This window comes from Eucyclogobius newberryi, unplaced genomic scaffold, assembly GCF_026437365.1.
Source record: "Eucyclogobius newberryi isolate DKJ021-1_F unplaced genomic scaffold, fEucNew1.0.hap1 SCAF_2, whole genome shotgun sequence".
Taxonomy (NCBI): Eukaryota; Metazoa; Chordata; class Actinopteri; order Gobiiformes; family Gobiidae; genus Eucyclogobius; species Eucyclogobius newberryi.
This window is the reverse complement of record NW_027315834.1, coordinates 32736115-32756500: the sequence shown is the minus strand read 5'-3', so window position 1 is coordinate 32756500 and position 20386 is coordinate 32736115. Positions and strand designations below refer to the sequence as shown.

Sequence of the window (20386 nt, the reverse complement as noted above, 5' to 3'; positions counted from 1 at the left end):
ATTTATATATATTACATGATATTTCTCACTCTGAGCTTGTTTTTCTGCAGGAAGTGATTGTAGCTGTCCAATTGTTGTTGCTGTTCACCACCAAGGTCATGGTCCTGCTAAACTGCTTCTATTTTCGTTTTGTTATTTCTTTTTCAAAATTGAAAAGATAAACAACAAAAACAAACAAGACAAGACCAGAGAGAAAAATGTGTCCATTGTATAAACTACTTTTCTTAAGTTTTACACCGTAAACTTAATCATATAAAAGGCAGCTGGGCTTAAACACCTCAAAGCTGATGTTTTGCAGTGTGATCAGACAAACTTCTGGTGGTCTAATCTATAATGTTTCTGCTGAATGTGCTTTGGTTCTTAAGCCTGTGGTGCACTATTTTAGAAACTAAATCGTTTGATGGAATGTGGGAATTAGGCTTTCTGTCTATTTGACAGAAAAGTCAAGACTTTATTCTGTACTTTCACCACCAGATGTCAGTAAAATGACTGAAAACAGCTACTTGCGCTTCCCAAGTCACTGTGTTGAAGTGTGCTAATACAGGCCTAGTTCAATTAACTAATAAACTCAACTCCAAAAGAAATGCAATATCCTTATAAACTCAACTCCAAAAGAAATGCAATATCCTTGACACTTCATTAATCACAATGTTATTAAAAGAATTTGCATTTATTTTTCTCGTCTCAGGCCAAGGCTGTAGATGGATGAAAGCTGGCATTTATCTCAAATCGTTGTGGTTACGGCAGAAGTACATGCATTTCCAAGTACTCAAATACACACAGTACATACATACAGTTATAGTATACATTCAGTTTGCAGGTACTATTCACATTCACCATTTACATTGCCCATTTTACACCGAACATTCAAAATAATTGCCCAAGCTCTGAGACAGACAACTCAAAATAAGTCAAACTATATTCAAGCCAGCAAAAGTGGTTCAAAGGCTACAAGGAAAATCTTCAGACTGTAAAAGAATAATGTGACGGATTGAGGTCATAGGTAGCTTTTTGTAAAGTCAATAGTTATTTTCTTCTGTTGCTGAAATGCGTGTTTCTTCTCTTCAGTCGATTATAATATCACCACAAAAACTCAAAGTAAAGATTTCAGGGGACATATTGTAAACAACCATTAAGTCTTAAGCGTTGCATTCAAATGAATTACACTGATTAAACATTCTGTGATATGTCAAGAGTTGCATACATTTGTTAGAATGAAACGTGTACAGTTAAGTTCAGAAACATCGTCTTCTTAATTAAATAAAATGAATTATCAGTCAGGCAAAATTAGTCTTGAAAAAAGGAATGCAACTGATTTTCAATTTAGATACTAATTATTGAAATACGTGGCTTAAGGAACTCTCTGCTCATTGGTGGGGAAGTGCCTTTAGGTAGTTTTAATAATCAGAGTTCATAAGTTCATAATCGACGTTTCCCTTCAAAACTACCTGTTGTAAATGTCTTAATTCTAACGTTAGCCAAGTTCCTTTTGTACCACAAGAACACAAACAGTATTCTGAAATAGGCCGTTTCAACATCACTACTTGTACTCCCTGTATTAGCCCCACAAGTGTGTAGTTTAGCACAACGTTTGCCATAATGTAATTGCAGATAACGTCAAAAATATTACAATCCCCAGACCGATTGTAAACAAATGTGTTGGCTTGCGGTTATGACTGTGGTTATGAACGTGTTGTGCGGGGAACGGAGGAGTTTGCAAGATTACACACGGACAGATTTGCAGTCATATTTTGTTATTAACGGTTCATGCAGTAGAGTATGATGAATAAACGCTAAGCAGTTTGGGTAATAATGGTGTGGTATAGCAGCAAGCCGTTGGTATACACGGATCAGACGCAACAATGTAAATACCTAAATACTCTATACAGCCCACACACAACGGTTTCTCTCTTATCTCTTTGCATTCAGGCCTCGTATATGCTTACAATGTTATGGCTGATCTGAGTATACTAAAGTTTACATGAGAGTTTTATGTGAAAGTATTCGATGGTCCGCGTATGCCGTCACTTTGGAAATCCTAGTGTGCATGTTTTATCTTCTTCTTCTTCTTTGTAAACAGTTCACGTTGCATCCATGTACGAATCCTTCCCTTCATTGTCCTCCCTGAAGTCCAGCTCTCTGATAACGTTGGAGATTGTCCCAGTATTTGGCTCAGATGAACCTGTAAAAGGCGATACTGAGCGGGGCATATTCTTGGCCTTGGTCGTGGGTTTTTTATACACGCGCGGTCCAGTCTTATCCATATTTGCTCCATTATTGCTCTGCCTGAAGACTGCCACCGCTGCAGACGGGAGTTTTGGAACTGTTGACCTCTTCAAAAACCAACTCTGCAAACACAATAGAGAGAGAGTACTGGATATCTATTGTAGCATCGACATATTTGAGGGAGATTACCAAAAAAGTACAAAATTGAGCAACACTGTTTGGTTATGACTTTGCACTTCCCCAAAACTTGATTGACACATCACTGTACCGGCGCTTAAAGTGTACTTAAAAATATGCTGAGATTTGATGAAACCAACTTCCCTGAACCTCAAACACAATTGCAAGCTTTAGCGCTTTCACAATTTCTGGTCTGAGAGGCTTAGTGACAAGTGGGGTGTCGGTAGCTTCATTTGTTTATTTATTTGAATGAAGTAATGCTCTAAAATCTAGTTTATCTGGTACTTTTTGACTGCACTGTGTTTATGTATGACGTAACATTGACGTTATCTAGTAGTATAGCTAAATCCGAAACATTTAAAAGGTATAGTGCTCACACAATAGCTAATCTCTCTATGTGTTTTACTGTTGCAATCCTGTGCTGTACCTTTCCATTCCTCCAAGGTGCGGTCTTTGCTCTCCAGCGTTTGGTCGTAAGGCGGGGCTTCCGGCTCATCGTCCGGGTCGTGATACTGCGAGAAGTACGGGTGCGCCAGCGCTTCACTCGCCGAGATGCGTCCGTCGCAGTCCAACACCAGCATGCGCTTCAGGAGGTCGACGGCTGTGTCAAAAACGAACCCAAACGACAAAAGTATTGGACACGGAAACAGAACTATCTCTTTGGTATCGTGCAGCGAGCAACTTGAGACGTGAACTGGATTGTGAATTAAATTAAAGATTCTGGTAATCGTATCAAATCGATCACCTAGTGGGTTTGCTCCTCTGAAGATCTTCTCCAGGTCTTGTGGGGGCATGTAGGCCAGGGACTGGATGTATTTCTGTGCCTGTAAAGAAAAAGGAGAAGAAGTTTAGACAGCAATCTGTTTTATTTATAATTTTTTCAGGCTTTTAAACAACATTTTGACACATTAGTTAAGAAGTTTGTGTAGCTAAAGAATGTGTATGAGGGGAACGGAACTTGCACTCTGCTGTTAACAGTAAAGCAGTTTAAATGAGGCAATAAACAATGGCTGTTCTTTGTTAAGTTAAGCAATAGGAGTTTAATTTGAAGATTTCCTCTGAATATCAACACGTGATCTGTGGAACTAAACATTTTGAGATCTGGAGAGGAAGATTCTACAGTAAATACTCTGAAACAACAGTCCGTGTTAGTACATTTGAAGCTCAACAAAAAATGTTAGACCTCTTTTTTGTTTATCCTTTATTTAGCCCGAAAAGTCCAATTGAGAGACACACTATCTTCTGCCAGGGGAGTCCTACTGGTCTTTAAAAGGAATTTGGAAAAAACAAAGCTAAAACAGCGCAGTAGAGGTTTTAGTAGATGAGTTACATGGAATATAGATAATGCAATAACAATATATTCACACTACTTTCATTTGCAGTGGTGATGAAGTATTGCTACATGTGATTCATCAAACCCAGCAGTGACATCTACGGACAATTCACTTAACAACTGTGTCCCTTGAGGCGACTTCATCACGCCACTTACCAGGTTAGAATGGGACGGCCATTGATTTAAACATTGTCAGTTCATCCTCTCTTTAAATGTATAGATTTACACCACTCACATGTTCAGAGCAGATCTTTTGCAGTAGATCTGGTGTTGGGGTTCCCACCATCTCCATGATTCGTTTTAATTGGTCAATATCTAATTTCACAACAGGTTAAGGACAGTTACAGTAAAATATAACAATGGTTAGAATATTCATTTAGATATTTGCAATACTTTCAATTTCTTTTAAGAATATCAGAGATGGGAAATGTATCTCTGAATACAATAAACTGAAATTCCCCAATAAATTGTCCCCAATGAAAGGATTCAAAAGACCTTTAAAAACTGATATTTGTCTTTTATGAGATATCCATGCTCCCCATAACCAAACACCAAAAATAATGAATTGAAAAGCATAAAACCCAATGATATATGTTGTTACACCATAGCACTGTAGCAAGTTGGGTTATATTCCATGATAGTACTGGTAGTAGTAGTAGTAGTAGTAGTAGTAGTAGTAGTAGTAGTAGTAGTAGTAAAATCTTATCTTAGAATAAAACAGTATATAGTTGACATGATTTAGAAAAAGGATACAGTCACTACCAGGAAACAGGACCTTTCCTTTTATCAGTTCTCCCATGATGCATCCTACAGACCATATGTCAACTGCAACACAAACCAAGCAGTGGGTTAAACATTTATACACTGCACATTCACGACAGGAGTTAGGGTCATTTGCTCACCGTTCTGGTTGTAGTGCATCCAGTTGAGCATGATCTCTGGCGCTCTATACCAGCGAGTGGCCACGTAACCTGTCATCTCATCGTCTGTCTGTCGAGCCAGGCCAAAGTCTAGGATCTAAAGTTCACAAGTCACCAATGCTGCAGTATTTTTATTCATACAGTTTTTGTTAAAGCAAAGAACATGTTAGGATCTTACTCTGAGTTCACAGTCTTCGTTCACTGCAACATTACTGGGCTTTAGGTCCTGAGAACAAAAAAACTATTCATAAAAATGCTCAAGTCCTCAAAGGCTTTATCACTGTATAGCCTGTGTTAATACATTATCTATTGTAACAGCAGCACTGTAATTATTGCTTTTATTAGTGATGGTTGTGTGCCTTGTACTGTGATTTATTGTTTGTAGCAATAAATCACTGTGAAAGATGACACCCAGTCCCACTGAAACTAGTCTGAAACTTGCTGTGCGAAATGTCAGATCCTTGTGTAACAAATCATTCTTAATTCATAATTTTATTTCTTCTTATAATCTTGATTTTATGTTTTTAACCGAAACATTACTTGACAAAAACCCAGGAAATGTAGTTCTGATAGAATCTGCTCCACCCAACTTTAAGTTTGAATCTGAAACACGAGAAAACAAAAAAGGGGGTGGAGTCTGTGCTGAATTTAGATATGAAATAATTACCCGCAGGTTGTCTTTTGGGGTGTTTTCATCATTTGAGTATGTATCCTTTAAAATGGAGCTCAAACAGTCTCCATCCATTCTCTTCATTGTTTTATACAAGCCTCCCCAGCACTGCCCAAGTTTTATTGATGATTTTACTGAGATGCTTTCAGTCGTATGCACAGACTTTGATGGTTTGGTCATTACAGGTGATTTCAATGTGCATGTTGATAATATTTGTGACAGAAACGCTAAAGAGCTTGATGCTGTCCTTGAAACCTTCAGTCTTACTCGGCATGTGAGTGGCCCCACCCACAGCAGAGAGGCCCCACCCACAGCAGAGGGCACGCTCTAGATTTTCTAATTATAAAGGGGTTAACATTTTAAACATCAATGTGGTTGATGCTGCTCTGTCTGATCATTTCTGTGTCTATTTTTCCTCTTACAGAGACTGGAGGACTGGGTGGGCATCACTGGCACTGCCCTAAATTGGTTAAGGTCCTATCTGGGAGACAAAAAGTACTTGAACACAATTACCAACAAGAAGTACTTGAAATTGGTAATTGTGTCTCAGACCACATGACCCTGACCTGTGGAGTGCCCCAAGGGTCAGTCCTGGGTCCCCTTCTGTTCAACCTCTACATGCTGCCGTTGGGTCAGTTGATACGCAGTGAAAATGTGTCCTATCACAATTATGCAGACGACACTCAGATCTATGTTTCACTATCGGCAGGTGACTATGGACCAGTAGATTCACTCTGTCACTGCATCCAACAGATCAGTTTGTGGATGCAAAACAACTTTCTCCAGCTGAACTCAGACAAGACTGAAATAATCGTTTTGGGCCCACAGAAACAAAGCGAAAGTGTTAGCGGTCACCTCCAGAGTCTCGCTCTAAAGCTTCTGAAAAAATCTGGGGGTAATAATGGACTCAGACTTGAATTTTAACAGCCACATCAAATCAATAACATCAGAAGCTTTTTACCATCTAAAAAACATGGCCAAAATCATCATTAGACTACTGTAACGGCCTGCACGGCCAGAACGCTGCTGCTCGGGTCCTGACTAGAACCAGGAAGTACCATCACATTAGTCCTGTTCTCAGGTCTCTGCACTGGCTCCTGTGGCTCAGAGAATAGACTTTAAAGCAGCTCTGCTTGTGTACAAGTCTCTCCATGGCCTAGCACCAAAGTACATCTTGGATATGTTAGTGCCATATGAACCATCTCGGACTCTGAGGTCCTCAGGGACCGGCCTCCTGCTGGTGCCAGAGTCAGGACTAAACATGGACCGGCCTCCTGCTGGTGCCCAGAGTCAGGACTAAACATGGACTGGCCTCATGCTGGTGCCCAGAGTCAGGACTAAACATGGACCGGCCTCCTGCTGGTGCCAGAGTCAGGACTAAACATGGACCGGCCTCCTGCTGGTGCCAGAGTCAGGACTAAACATGGACTGGCCTCCTGCTGGTGCCAGAGTCAGGACTAAACATGGACCGGCCTCATGCTGGTGCCAGAGTCAGGACTAAACATGGACCGGCCTCCTGCTGGTGCCAGTGTCAGGACTAAACATGGACCGGCCTCCTGCTGGTGCCAGAGTCAGGACTAAACATGGACCGGCCTCCTGCTGGTGCCAGAGTCAGGACTAAACATGGACCGGCCTCCTGCTGGTGCCAGAGTCAGGACTAAACATGGACCGGCCTCCTGCTGGTGCCAGAGTCAGGACTAAACATGGATGGCCTCCTGCTGGTGCCAGAGTCAGGACTAAACATGAACTGGCCTCATGCTGGTGCCAGAGTCAGGACTAAACATGGACCGGCCTCCTGCTGGTGCCAGAGTCAGGACTAAACATGGACCGGCCTCCTGCTGGTGCCCAGAGTCAGGACTAAACATGGACCGGCCTCCTGCTGGTGCCAGAGTCAGGACTAAACATGGACCGGCCTCCTGCTGGTGCCCAGAGTCAGGACTAAACATGGACCGGCCTCCTGCTGGTGCCAGAGTCAGGACTAAACATGGACCGGCCTCCTGCTGGTGCCAGAGTCAGGACTAAACATGGGGAATCTGCGTTTCAGTTTTATGCAGCTAAAATCTGGAACATTCTTCCTGAAGATGTGAGACAGACTTCTACTCTGACAATGTTCAGATCTAAGCTAAAAACGGTTTTGTTTAGCTGCGTATATGACTGAAAAGATTTTTCTTTTATGTCTTGAACTGTTTTGAGATTTCTGTCATGTCTTTGTGATTTTAATGCATTTTTTTCCTGTTGTGTGAAGCACAATTGGAACAAATAAACTTGCCTTGCCTTATTTTCCTCTGTGGAACAATAAAGCAGTGTTTTGGACATAGTTATCTTTAAAAACAAAAAATATATTGACTATAACACGTTCTACCTTTTTCTTTTTGCCTAGTACACGGATTAGTAGTAGCACAAAATGACTGTTTGCCACTGCACTAATGTGTTGATTTATTGCTGTGAGAACATAATCTTCCTTTATGCATAAATATTTGCCATGAAATCTTAAATAATAAGCCTTTTTAGCAGAAAAAATTTTGTGAACTGTCCCTGTCTCAGTATATAAACTAACTAACAAACGATTTACTGCATTCAGGATGAAAAATAAAGAGAACAAAAAAAACATGCTTAAGTTAAGAGACAAAAGAGATTCTCATAACTTCATGACACTCAGGGCGAGGCAAGGCCAAAACCGGTTTTACGCCACTTTTCTTCAACTATCTAACAAGAATTTATCCTCCATAGCACAGGAAAAGAAATGACAGCCAGGCACTTACTCTGTGTATCAATCCTGCTGAGTGAATGTACTGTTGGACAGGCGATGGGCGGGGCAGAGGTCGAGAAGGGGGAGAGAAAGGAGAAAGTCAATAGGGCAATTCACCAGATCAGCCAAAACAAAAAGTGCTTTGGTTTGAACCATTGCAAACGTGTGGGCATGCCAGATATCAATAACACAAATAACTTGGAAGAATGTAAAGCAGCATAAATAAACCAACTCAAACTTGCATCACAATAAACTGTAACCTTGGTTAGTCAATTCATATTTGGTGTAAATATCAACAAACAACTGATTATGGTTATTAACATTGTCCAGACCCACTAAATATAACCATCTTACGTCTAAATTACATGTTAAAAGCACTGCTGAACTCTTAATTGCCCTTTCACAGTATCATGAGCATTATAGTGCATATGTAGCAGGTAATTAGTGACGCGCTAAATTACCTTGAGCCCGCGGAGGAGCTGATAGATTAAAAACTGTACGTGTTCGTCGGACAGTCTCTGAAATTTAACAATGTTGTTGAGGTCGGCGCCCATCAGGTTTGTCACCAGGTAGCTGCGGTGGAAGGGGGAGACAAAGATGTGAGAGTGAAGCGGCATCGCAGGGGGGAGAGAGAGTAAAGGGGGAGGGGAACAGGGGCTGCCATGGAAACCAAACCAGCAGCAGACATCTACAGAAGTGTGAGATGTGAACCCCGTCACCGTGAATGGAGATGAGGCACTTATGGGATTGTCTCTTTCAAGTTAACTATTTAATTATTTAACGCAAGCTCGACAAACGAACTTGAAGGTGCACTGTGTAACTTTTGTTGTTGCTTTGCCTGGAACGTTCCACAAGATGGCATTAATTGTAGTAAGAATGCAGACTTTTCAAGGTTACTTTTTGGCACTAAAACTGAATAAATGCCAGAGAGATCTAGTTTAACGTCATATTGTGAAATACTTCTAACAATAGCAATACCGTCTCAATTAAAAGTGACATCAGCCACGTTTCACCCGCCTGACCGGTTTGCTTTAGAGCACTTTGGAGCGGTTCTTTTCATGACGTCACCCAAACATAACTACCGGTAATGCTTTCTTAATAAATCCAATATGAACGGTAGCTCAATTACACGTTTTAATCCTGAGGCCAATCTCAGCGATTCACCGAAGGCCGCAGTTATTTTATTACTCGGTTTACGGATTTTTAAATGAAATATATTTAACAAGCGGGCAAAATATAAATATAATTTCAATTTCAAACGATTTTTTCTTCCTTGTTTACCCAAAACGCACCGCGGGAGGATGAGGGGGGGAGACGCGACGCGCAGGTGAGTGTAACAGTAGATTTAGCGTGTTTTGCATCGGTAGAACAGACGCTTCTAAGTGTGCACTCTTAGTCACGGCAAAACGCGCTGGGTAAAATGTGGTAAAAGGGTTTAAAATGTGTATTTGCGATATAAAGGAGTTAGCGCTGCGCCTAGCAGACAAGGAAACGGGCCGCACGCAGGGACGGAGCAGCTTCGTCCCAGACTCCCGCAGGATTTTGACGAAAAATAGCTTCACTTAATACCGCTTTTTATATTTCATTTAATGCTATTTTGCCTTGTTGGCGGTACTTCATAAAAAATAAAAAAAAGGATAATAATCAATTTTATTTATATTGTAGAAATCAATCATCTAAGTTCTGCGGATCCGTAAACCAAGTAATAAAATAACTGTGGCCTAAAGACGTTTTCTGCATTTATTTCACTTCTCTGCGCCTCTACAACGTGTTTTAACGTCTCTTTATGTAATGCATTGGGTTCGGTTTGATGTTAGCTGCATTATGCATTGGAAATCTTTGACTCACAGCTCATTAAAATCATTGAGAGCAGCAGCAGGTGTGAAGACATCCAACAGTCCTATTACCTGCACAGACACAGACAGACAGAGGGTTGGTTCACAGCACCGACGCGTGTTGCCGTATCTATAAAAGTATCCATAAAAAAATGCACCGACATTCTCGTGTTTCATGTGCTTGAGCAGCCTCAGCTCTCGGTACGACCTCCGGCTGTGGATCAGGGACTGGAACGGCCTGGACAGCTTCTTCACCGCCACCTTCTGACGCAGCACCACGTCGTACGCAGAACTGGAGGACGAAACCGTTGTTAGGTACACAGCGATATCAGAGGAGTGCGATGGAAAAGGCAGTTCTCACATTTCCCCATTATCAAGGCGTTTTTTTAGACATATTTACAGTCTTTACATAGTTTCTCTCACACCAGACAACTTCATGTTTCAGAATCAGAAAAGCTTTATTGCCATTGTCGGTGAACAAAATACACAGGCCAGGAACTTGCTGTGGTGATTCGGTGCAACATACAACAATGAACAATGATAAAAGCAAGATATATCAAATCAAAAAGGGCATGCATGAAAGAAAAACTATTTAAATGTACTATAAAAATAGACTTTCTATCTAAATAGAGTTTGACAGATATATTTCTTTTTCGAGGCCAATGCCAAAATAAGCTGTTTACTACTCTACTAAAAACAATATAATAACAAGATTTTTAGACATTCAGGAACTAGTTACATTTTTGTACTTACAGTCAGAACTTGATGTAATTCCTTTAGCTGTCGGCCCAAACAAAACATTAGGTCCGTGCGGGAGCTTTAAGGCCGACACCCAATACTGTCATGTCAAAGTGCAAATATCTAAAATGTCTAACTCTCTCTACATATATCGATCCCCTTGTTGCTCACTAGGCGTCCTGGCTGAAAGCTTTATCCTCAACCTCCATCATCTTCATCACGCATCACACTTTCTTGACAAGTTTCCCTGTATATGTATCTTACAACGTGACGCAGAGACAAGCCAGACATCTCCCCTGTCGACGCCGTAATCTATGAAACCAGACAACCAGACAGGTCAATAATGCACACGGGGATTGACGGGATGTGGTTAAACTGGAGAATTGAGGATGTCAGATTTTGCGAGAGCGCGGTATTGTGTTTCCTCTTTAGAAATGTTAATGCCATTCCTCATAATGTATGCTGTACCCTGTCTCCAGTGGGCTGTTGTCTCTTCACACATCAGAACCGCTCAATGCACTACCACTGTCAGAACAAACAGGAAGGAAATGGGGTCAGCAAAAAAAAAAAAACTCTGCACAAATGAACCAGGCAACAGGAATTGAAACAAACTCAGTAGATACTAGACATTAAAGGATATGCAAGGATTAGTAGTAGTAGCCATGTGGTTGTGTGAATGATTATATTTGACTATTTACTGTTTGAACCTACATCTTATCCTTGGTAACGTTGCATAGTCTTTCAGAGGAAGCTAAATCTTATTCTGAGAGTTCACTTCACGCCGTGATTGCCTCACCCGACAGTCACTCAGAACGTGATGGAGTGGACCAATAGGAGAAGTGGGTGGGGACAAGAAGACACCATGTAACAACCATGAAGCTGCATTAAACAGAAAAGGCTGTTTGCTTCTGAATAGTAATTACATCGGATTCAGAGTGATGAGAAATTAGGACCGTTGCCATAGCACTTAACAATTTCAAACAAAATACCAGTCAATATCTTAGCCCGTATAACACCGCGGCATGACTTGTAACAGGAACCAAAAGCATATCACACCAGTCCTTGCGTCTTTCTTTGCCGAGGGCCTGCTCCAGCTCGTGGTGCTCTTGAGGTCCGAGGGCCTGCTCCAGCTCGTGGTGACTGAGGTCCGAGGGCCTGCTCCATCTCGAGGTGCCTGAGGTCCGAGGGCCAGCTCCAGCTCGTGGTGCCTGAGGTCCGAGGGCCTGCTCCAGCTCGTGGTGCCTGAGGTCCGAGGGCCTGCTCCAGCTCGTGGTGCCTGAGGTCCGAGGGCCTGCTCCAGCTCGTGGTGCCTGAAGTCCGAGGGCCTGCTCCAGCTCATGGTGCCTGAGGTCCGAGGGCCTGCTCCAGCTCATGGTGCCTGAGGTCCGAGGGCCAGCTCCAGCTAGTGGTGCCTGAGGTCCGAGGGTCAGCTCCAGCTCATGGTGCCTGAGGTCCGAGGGCCTGCTCCAGCTCGTGGTGCTCTGAGGTCCGAGGGCCTGCTCCAGCTCGTGGTGCCTGAGGTCCGAGGGCCTGCTCCAGCTCGTGGTGCTCTGAGGTCCGAGGGCCAGCTCCAACTCGTGGTGCCTTAGGTCCGAGGGCCAGCTCCAGCTCGTGGTGCCTGAGGTCCGAGGGCCAGCTCCAGCTCGTGGTGCCTGAGGTCCGAGGGCCTGCTCCAGCTCGTGGTGCCTGAGGTCCGAGGGCCTGCTCCAGCTCGTGGTGCCTGAGGTCCGAGGGCCTGCTCCATCTCGTGGTGCCTGAGGTCCGAGGGCCTGCTCCATCTCGTGGTGCCTGAGGTCCGAGGGCCTGCTCCAGCTCGTGGTGCCTGAGGTCCGAGGGCCTGCTCCATCTCATGGTGCCTGAGGTCCGAGGGCCTGCTCCATCTCATGGTGCCTGAGGTCCGAGGGCCTGCTCCAGCTCGTGGTGCCTGAGGTCCGAGGGCCTGCTCCAGCTCGTGGTGCCTGAGGTCCGAGGGCCTGCTCCATCTCGTGGTGCCTGAGGTCCGAGGGCCTGCTCCATCTCGTGGTGCCTGAGGTCCGAGGGCCTGCTCCAGCTCGTGGTGCCTGAGGTCCGAGGGCCTGCTCCATCTCATGGTGCCTGAGGTCCGAGGGCCTGCTCCATCTCATGGTGCCTGAGGTCCGAGGGCCTGCTCCAGCTCGTGGTGCCTGAGGTCCGAGGGCCTGCTCCATCTCGTGGTGCCTGAGGTCCGAGGGCCTGCTCCATCTCGTGGTGCCTGAGGTCCGAGGGCCTGCTCCAGCTCGTGGTGCCTGAGGCGAGACTTGAAAGGGCCATCTCTGTGGTCGAGCCTTAATCTTAAGACCCACTTTTCTATGGCTTTTAACATTGCGTGAGTTATGTGGTCCCCTGTTGTTGTTTTTAGCCACTATTTATTGTTTTAGATTATTTATTTGCTATGGTTATGAGCACAGGTAGAACAAGTGTATTTAATGTTTTGTTGCAACTCTTTGGAAACGTTTCAGTTAATAAAATGTGCCATAATGCAACCAGAGTGGATTGGATGTTTACAGTATCTTTAGGGGAAAACCTCCACAAAATGTTGCATTTAACAGGTCGCTAAAACCCATGACTAGCCTACACCCTGCAACCAAACATCCTGATTATTTCCACTTCATGAATCCTAATCGTATACCTCTGTCCCGGCAGAGTGGATCCATATGGTTCAGTGCTCGTCTGGTGCCCGGATGCCCCGCCAGACTCCAGCAGGGTGGCAGGCTGTCTGTCTGATCTGAGCCAGGCCTATCCTTTTGTGTGCCAGCTTCCAAACAAGGGACTTCTTCTTCTGCTGCTGCACGGTGAGAGCAGGGTCGCTGATTACTTTACTGTTGCCATAACACAGTTTTGCTGCTAATGCCAAAAAATAATATTATAAGAGGGACAATGTAATGTAATGTGTAGAATTGTGAATGTACATATACTATTCAAATATGTTGTGACAGTGCCATATTTAGTTAAATGTAAATGTATTCAGATTTTACTGAGGGTTTAGCAAATAAAAAAAAAGACAGGTTTATTGTATTCATACTGACATTTATTTTTTTAGTTTCTTATTTTGTTAACTATTTCTTCTGCTGGATGACTGAAAAATAATTCCTCTAAGGGATTACTCAAAATAACTCTGATATAAATGTTTCTGTATTTAAATCAACAAAAATTGTCTTGTCTTAAATTATTTACACGTTACCCTTTTTATTTTATATATATATATATATATATATATATATATATATATATATATATATATATATATATATATATATATATATATTTATATTTTTTAAAAGATGTATCTGGGACTATTTTAAGGTAGTACCCTACACCTTTAAATTTTAGCTCAAAAATAGCACCTTTTAAATTTATTCAAATTAAAAGGTCTTTCTTTAGAGAAATTCTAAAACTACTATTTTTTTTATTTTTTTATTTAGTTAATTTTATTGTATTTCTGTTTCTGTAATTTCTTTGTGATTTTAATGCATTTTTGCCTTGTGTATGAAATGTGCTCTACAAATAAACTTGCCTTGCCTAAATTTGATGATACTTGGCCAATATACACCTTATAATAATGGCCAGTTATTTACAAAATTGGTTGAGGGGTAGTGGTGTGGTAATTACATTGTCAAACAAGTAAAATTGTGTATATTTAATTAATACTGAGATTGTTTATATCCCATGACTTACAATAAGAGGCTACTTTGATGACTCGTTCAAATGTATAGCACACCATGTACCAAACAAATGTGTGATAAAGAATAATTGGATGACTCAATAACAATACAATACATAGGCAAGATTACATGGCCATTTTAACAGACACAGGTTGCATACATTTGTGTCAGGCATATGATTAATCACCACAAACCCGGTCTGGTCCACAGACAATCACATTTAAATCATTGTGACAAGCAAAGACAACAATTTTGACAGGAGAAAACCAGGCAGCCATGTTTTCTTCATTTTATCTAAATGAAAGCCTCATGCTTCACCAACTGAACAGATGTTACGCACAGACATGTGTGGACAGCACATGAAACAGCTGAGTCCACTGCATATGTTCTCTGTATCAGTTATATGTCCTTTAGAAATACAAGAATAAAGATCCACTGGCACAATACTGATACAACAACGCTATCAATTGTGGTATTGTATTGGCAATAGTGGGGCCAGTGGAAGAAATAAAAAACAAGTAACAATGTAATAGTACTTAGGGCTGTATATGCTATACATTTTAATATGATAATATCAATTTAAAAAAAAAAAAATCTTTATGTAATACGATGTTATTTTCAACATGCAATAATAGTATTTTCTTTCAAATTTCCATGTGGTCTTAAAAGATACTATTCAAGAATGGTAAGGTTTTGCTCTACTTATGTGTGTGTTTTAATTCAAAATCAATACTTTAATAATAAATGAATATCAAGCAATTAGAATCTGGGTATTTTTCAACTTGAGAACTGTCATTCCATCATCGTATTCTTCCTCTGGTGTTTCAACATATCAATATCAAGTCGTACAACCAAAAGAAAAATGAATTAACATAATCTTAAGTAAAAAGTGTGCTTGTGTTTACTGAACAAACACATGCTAAATCCTCTGAATTACATAGTTGTTAAATCCTACTCTAAAAGCCAAAGCATCTGCTTTGCCTCTTCCTCTAAAACAAAGAAAACAACTCAAGATCCTTCTCTGTTCAAAGTCCCATAAGAGACAACAGAGTAATGCACGCCATTTTTACACAACGCACCAAAAATATTTCACCCTGAATGAACCATGGACAAGAATAAAATAAGAACGTAAGATATTCCGGCTGCAGAAACGTAGACCGCTAGATAGACACAACAGGGGAGTCCATGGTGCTCCGAGTGCTGTTTCACAGTTTAACTGCTTGAAGGATAAAGAGAACTCAGTCTTATTGACCCGAGGCGGACAGTACCTTTCTCCTCCCAGGGCTGGAGGGTAAAGGAGTCACTGAGTGGATGTCTCGAGTCGGACAGATTATTGGGCTAAATGACATGTCTATAAAGGTTTAGAATTCAAATTTAAATGCAGAGCTGCTTACACAGTTTGTTGGCGCATCCAAAGGGTTTCTATGTCACAGCAGCAACCCTCCCCCTGCCTGCGTTAATCAAGTCGTACCATGAGAAAGTCAATGACAATGGACCGAGATCAGCATCAACAATACAGGTCGCACAGAGGGACCACTGCAGGAATGTGCTTTGTGTCTGTAAGGATAAGACTATCACTATAACAGGTGGATTATGTAACTTTGGGGTCGTCTTTCCACAGATCTAACATCTAACATCATGCCTTATTCCTTGTTCCGTTCTTTATTTAATCATATTTTTTATGCATTTTATTCTAGTGTTTTGACTTTGGATAGCCTTGGTTTGAATAGGCCTCATGAAGTCCTTTGAAGATGTTACTTAAAAAACAAATATCATATTTTACAAAGCGTGAACATTTGGAGAATTGCTGCTCTGGGGGAAAACAGAGACACAAAAGCCTTGCTGTGATACTTCAGACTAGAAAGGATCAGTGGTTACTTTGTTGGAAAAGTAAATATTGGATGCAAATTTGAAGAAGCCAAGTCAAAGTGATTTACTTAAGTTCTGATACATGGCTGGTCCTCAACTGCAGATACTGTATAATATTCCTGGATGCAAGAGCTGCATGGGAGAGAAACCAATGATCTATTTCTCTGGCTAATATGGCAGTTTGAGGCTGAGCTATTCCGAGTGCAGTGTATTGGGTTTCACACTGGCCTATGCACTATGAGTGTCCATGTGCAACACCAGCGTTTCCATCCATACAGCATACATAAGGAGCGTATACAGTTAAGTGTGGAAGGGTTTTGCTTCAATGTATATGAAATGAGAACAGACAAAATAATTTGCCTAATATTGGAGAGGATCCAGATCAATACTTTGCAAACTAATTTGAGATGCAGACTAAAAGTAAATTCTGTATTAGGGTTTAGCAATATTGACCAAATTGAATATCCTGATATCTTTTATTATAATCTTGATAACGATATTTGGGATATTTGGGGATTTTGTGCTAAAATATGCATGTAAAAGTCTTCAAGTATCAAACAAAACATGGACGGACCATAAAATGAACCAGAAAAGAGCAAAATATCACTTTATGCCCTTGTTTAGGAGATTACAGTACCCATTTTGATCTATTGAGGTCATTTTAATAGTTTTAATTAGACTACACATTCGATATTCTAATTTTGCACATCTCTAAAAACATCAATTGCGATAACAATTTTCTCCATCTTCCACCTCTATCCTATACCATTAAAGGCAATTAGAGTTCTACAGCCCGATGCCACAGGGGGAAATAAAAAGCTGCAACGAAAAAAACCTGCCCCTGTCTGTATTGCCTTCATTTTTGAACCCTGAAACCACTTTTTTACCCCATTTTTTAATAGGAACGGGGTGAGCAAAGACAAAAATGATGACAAAAGCTAAGTCGCTTTTTGAAATATGGCAACAGTGTACTTTGCTGCAACTACAAAGAGATGTTAATGAAGTCCATATAGAGCAATATGTGTCATGAGTGACGAATTGTTCTCTTACATTAGTTAATCATAAGACTAAATGTCAACAGACACGCATATAAGCTGCTCTACATTTACAATCGCCTGAAACTGTATCACATTTACCAGCACGTACTCTGCGCGCTTCCCGAGGCACAGAGCCCGAACAAGAGCCCGCTGACAGTGGTCATCACTGGAATACTATGGAAACCCAATCCTAATGTCAACAACATATTTGACCAAAGTGAACCACAAGATGAGGCACAATTTGTACTTGGTAAGATGTTTGTGAAGTGTTTTTAAGTCAGGCGTAATTGTTCACTTGGCTTTGGAGCTGGCAGGTGGACAATCTATTTCAAACTTTCGATCTTTACATTTTAAACAAAAAAATCTTGCATGAATAATATCATGTCACAACTTAATAATCTAGTTTACATATTGGAGATTGACTGATATGTTGTTGTTTTTTTCCCACGGCTAAGGTTAAGGGTTACAGTGTTAGGTCTTGGCGATATTTTTAGCGTTATATGTAGTGCAGATTTTTATAGATTTCTCCAAATTATGTAAAATGAATTCACAACAAACTCACCCACAAACATGTTTTACCACAAACGTGTAAGAGAGCAGTGTAGTCCCATTTCGTGCATTGCCCTATTCGTGCTAAAGTGTCAAAATAAAGCTTTATGTGTATTTTTAGCAATCAAACTATTGACTGATGTATTTTTTAAGGCCGATATGCAAAATACTGCAAATATTGGGCCAGATACCTTGGCCAAACGATGTGGCGGTCTATCTCTACCCAAAACCAAGTTGATCCAAATAATTATACGTCTCAATTTCTCATTATTCAACGCAGTGTTATGTGTCAGATCAGACAGTTCCCATACTTTGCAACCCTAATTGGTCTCCAGTCAATGCGCTGTACTTAATACAGATTACTAGAAGGAAATTGACCATTTTAGAAAGAAACAGGCTAATTAGGCATTAGTAGGAACTTCACTGTCAGCTCATGATAGACTACAAATGCAGCTTTAACACACACCAGCTGTTTGTCCAATCACATTAGATTTGTGGTAAATCTCTAATGGCCACAGCCGTTTGTACATTTTGCTTCCATATTGACTTTGAAATCACTAGAAAGATAACATTTCACTGTAAGATGAGCCGTATTGAACAGTCTAATATAAAATGTCCCTTTACTCGCTGTGAGTAAATGTGCAGTTATTGTGAGTGTAAGTGTCTTATAGGCCTTGAACAAATACCGTTACACACTGAGAGTTTAGATCTTAGTTTCTTGACTTTATTTTTGAAAACTCTATTTCTTCTGTTGGTTAGCTGTATGTCTGTACCAAAAATAATTTATCTTGGGATGAATGAAAATAGGACATACAACATACATTTCAGCATTAAGTATAACTAAAGTCGGTGTAATCCCACGGAAGATCACATTTGCATCCATAAGTCAGACATTTATCTAAAAATGCGTAAATAAAAGCACACTTTTAGAGTCATAATTAGATACCCATGCACTGGAAAACTGTTAAATCATGAGTCTTATAATAGTCACTTTCCATATAGTCAAAGTAAAATCTATTCTATCCAGGCGTTTTTACTGTCATATAGATCTAGATGACAACCACAGAAGAAGAGCTGTATGAGCTTTTTATCATCTATGAGATTTTGCATGAATTTTCTTGGTGGTGGGGGCATTTCCCATCTAAAGACACAGTTGGAAACACCTATTGATTGAGTTGGCATAAAGAGCAATAGGATTCAGTCACTACACAGGCTAATTACGCACTGACAGTGAGAACAACAACAGTGTTTGAGGCAGCGGACACGGGCTTGGCACCGCCGCGCTGCTGCATCAGACCAATATGAAGCCTAAAATATTGTGCTAGTGCCTCGCCCTCCCCGCGCGCACTGTGCCCCAGACAAACACTCACCACACCGAGCCGTACGCCCCGGATCCCACCGGTGTGAGGTTCTGGTAGCGCTCCGGTACCTCCCAGACGGTCTTATTCAGCTCCTGGCGGTAAAAGCCCGGTCTGGCAGACATGTCCACGGGCTGGACTGATCACAATGGGCTGAAGATGTGGAAGGAGAGTGGGAAGGCTGGGGACCAGACGGAAGATCAGGGCAGATGAACCGGAGGATGAGCTGCAGGCTGCCGCTGCCGCTACTACCGCTGCTGCACGCGCGCTCACGCACCTCCCGGCTCCCGGCTCCCCGCTCCCCCTCTCACTCTGCGCGCTCTGCTCACGCCACAAGATCTCTGGTTGTTCTTTAGTTATATTTTATGGTCTCTCTTGTAGAATATCCAACAAAATTTGCAAAAAAATAATAAAAACAAATGCAATCCAATAGAGAGAATAAAATAGATATATATTTAATTCATATACTTGCCAAAATAATGCGAAATACAAGCCTCTTACGCCATCTAGTGTTACACATTTGTCAATGGACCCCCGTGCACTGAGCTCCACAAGTAATCCCATGCATGCTACAGTGTGTGGTTTTCCTCCAAAGAGCCAGGCCTCTATAATAGCAGACAATGTAGATGTACAAGTGCAGACGGTAGCAGGCCCGGGTCTACAGGGGTGTAAAAGGGTGCATTGCACCCTAATTTCTAAGTGTTTGCGCCCTCGTTTGAGTGTGTAAAATAATGAAATGTAATGGAAGATATTGTCTTTGCACCCCTTTGAAACTCGGATGCGCCCTCAGTCAGTTTGGTCTGGGACCAGTGCCTGGACGGTAGTAGGGTGAAGTCAGGTAAATGATAAGGTCTAAGTCCCCCTGGTCTTTTAATATACACTCCTTGTTTATGCAATGTGTTGCATCTTTGGCATTTGATAAAAAAACAACACATTTGATTGGCGTGTGGTGGTCATTGGGATTGGGCAAGCATCACATTCAGACTGCAGAGCAGAACAGTGACTTAAAGTGCGTATGACAGGTGTTTACGATTTTTTAACATTTCTTTATTGGATGTATTCATACTTGTTGTACATATGAATTATAGTTACACCATTAGAGAAGGTATTTCTGGAGAAAACATTGAGAAATCTTTGTAAAATCACAGGAAGTGACGTCACACTAGGGACACTCATTCCAGTCAAAGTTTATACAGAATTTGACTCTCAACATTCAACCAAATAAAGTTGCTATCATTTAGTTTT

General features: G+C 41.4%; 1 protein-coding gene across 1 annotated transcript; it reads right to left on the bottom strand.

The window, feature by feature from the left end:
* Window positions 1-651: 651 nt before the first annotated feature.
* Window positions 652-19398, bottom strand: mapk11 (mitogen-activated protein kinase 11). The gene is made up of 12 exons (XM_072455048.1): window positions 19154-19398; window positions 10073-10202; window positions 9924-9982; window positions 8537-8648; window positions 8089-8118; window positions 4835-4882; window positions 4639-4753; window positions 4490-4561; window positions 3972-4051; window positions 3149-3227; window positions 2831-3004; window positions 652-2348 (listed from the first exon to the last, which is right to left on the bottom strand). Exons 1-12 carry the CDS (start codon window positions 19264-19266, stop codon window positions 2275-2277), a joined length of 1086 nt encoding a protein of 361 aa, XP_072311149.1. The 5' UTR covers window positions 19267-19398; the 3' UTR covers window positions 652-2274.
* Between the last annotated feature and the right edge of the window lie 988 nt (window positions 19399-20386).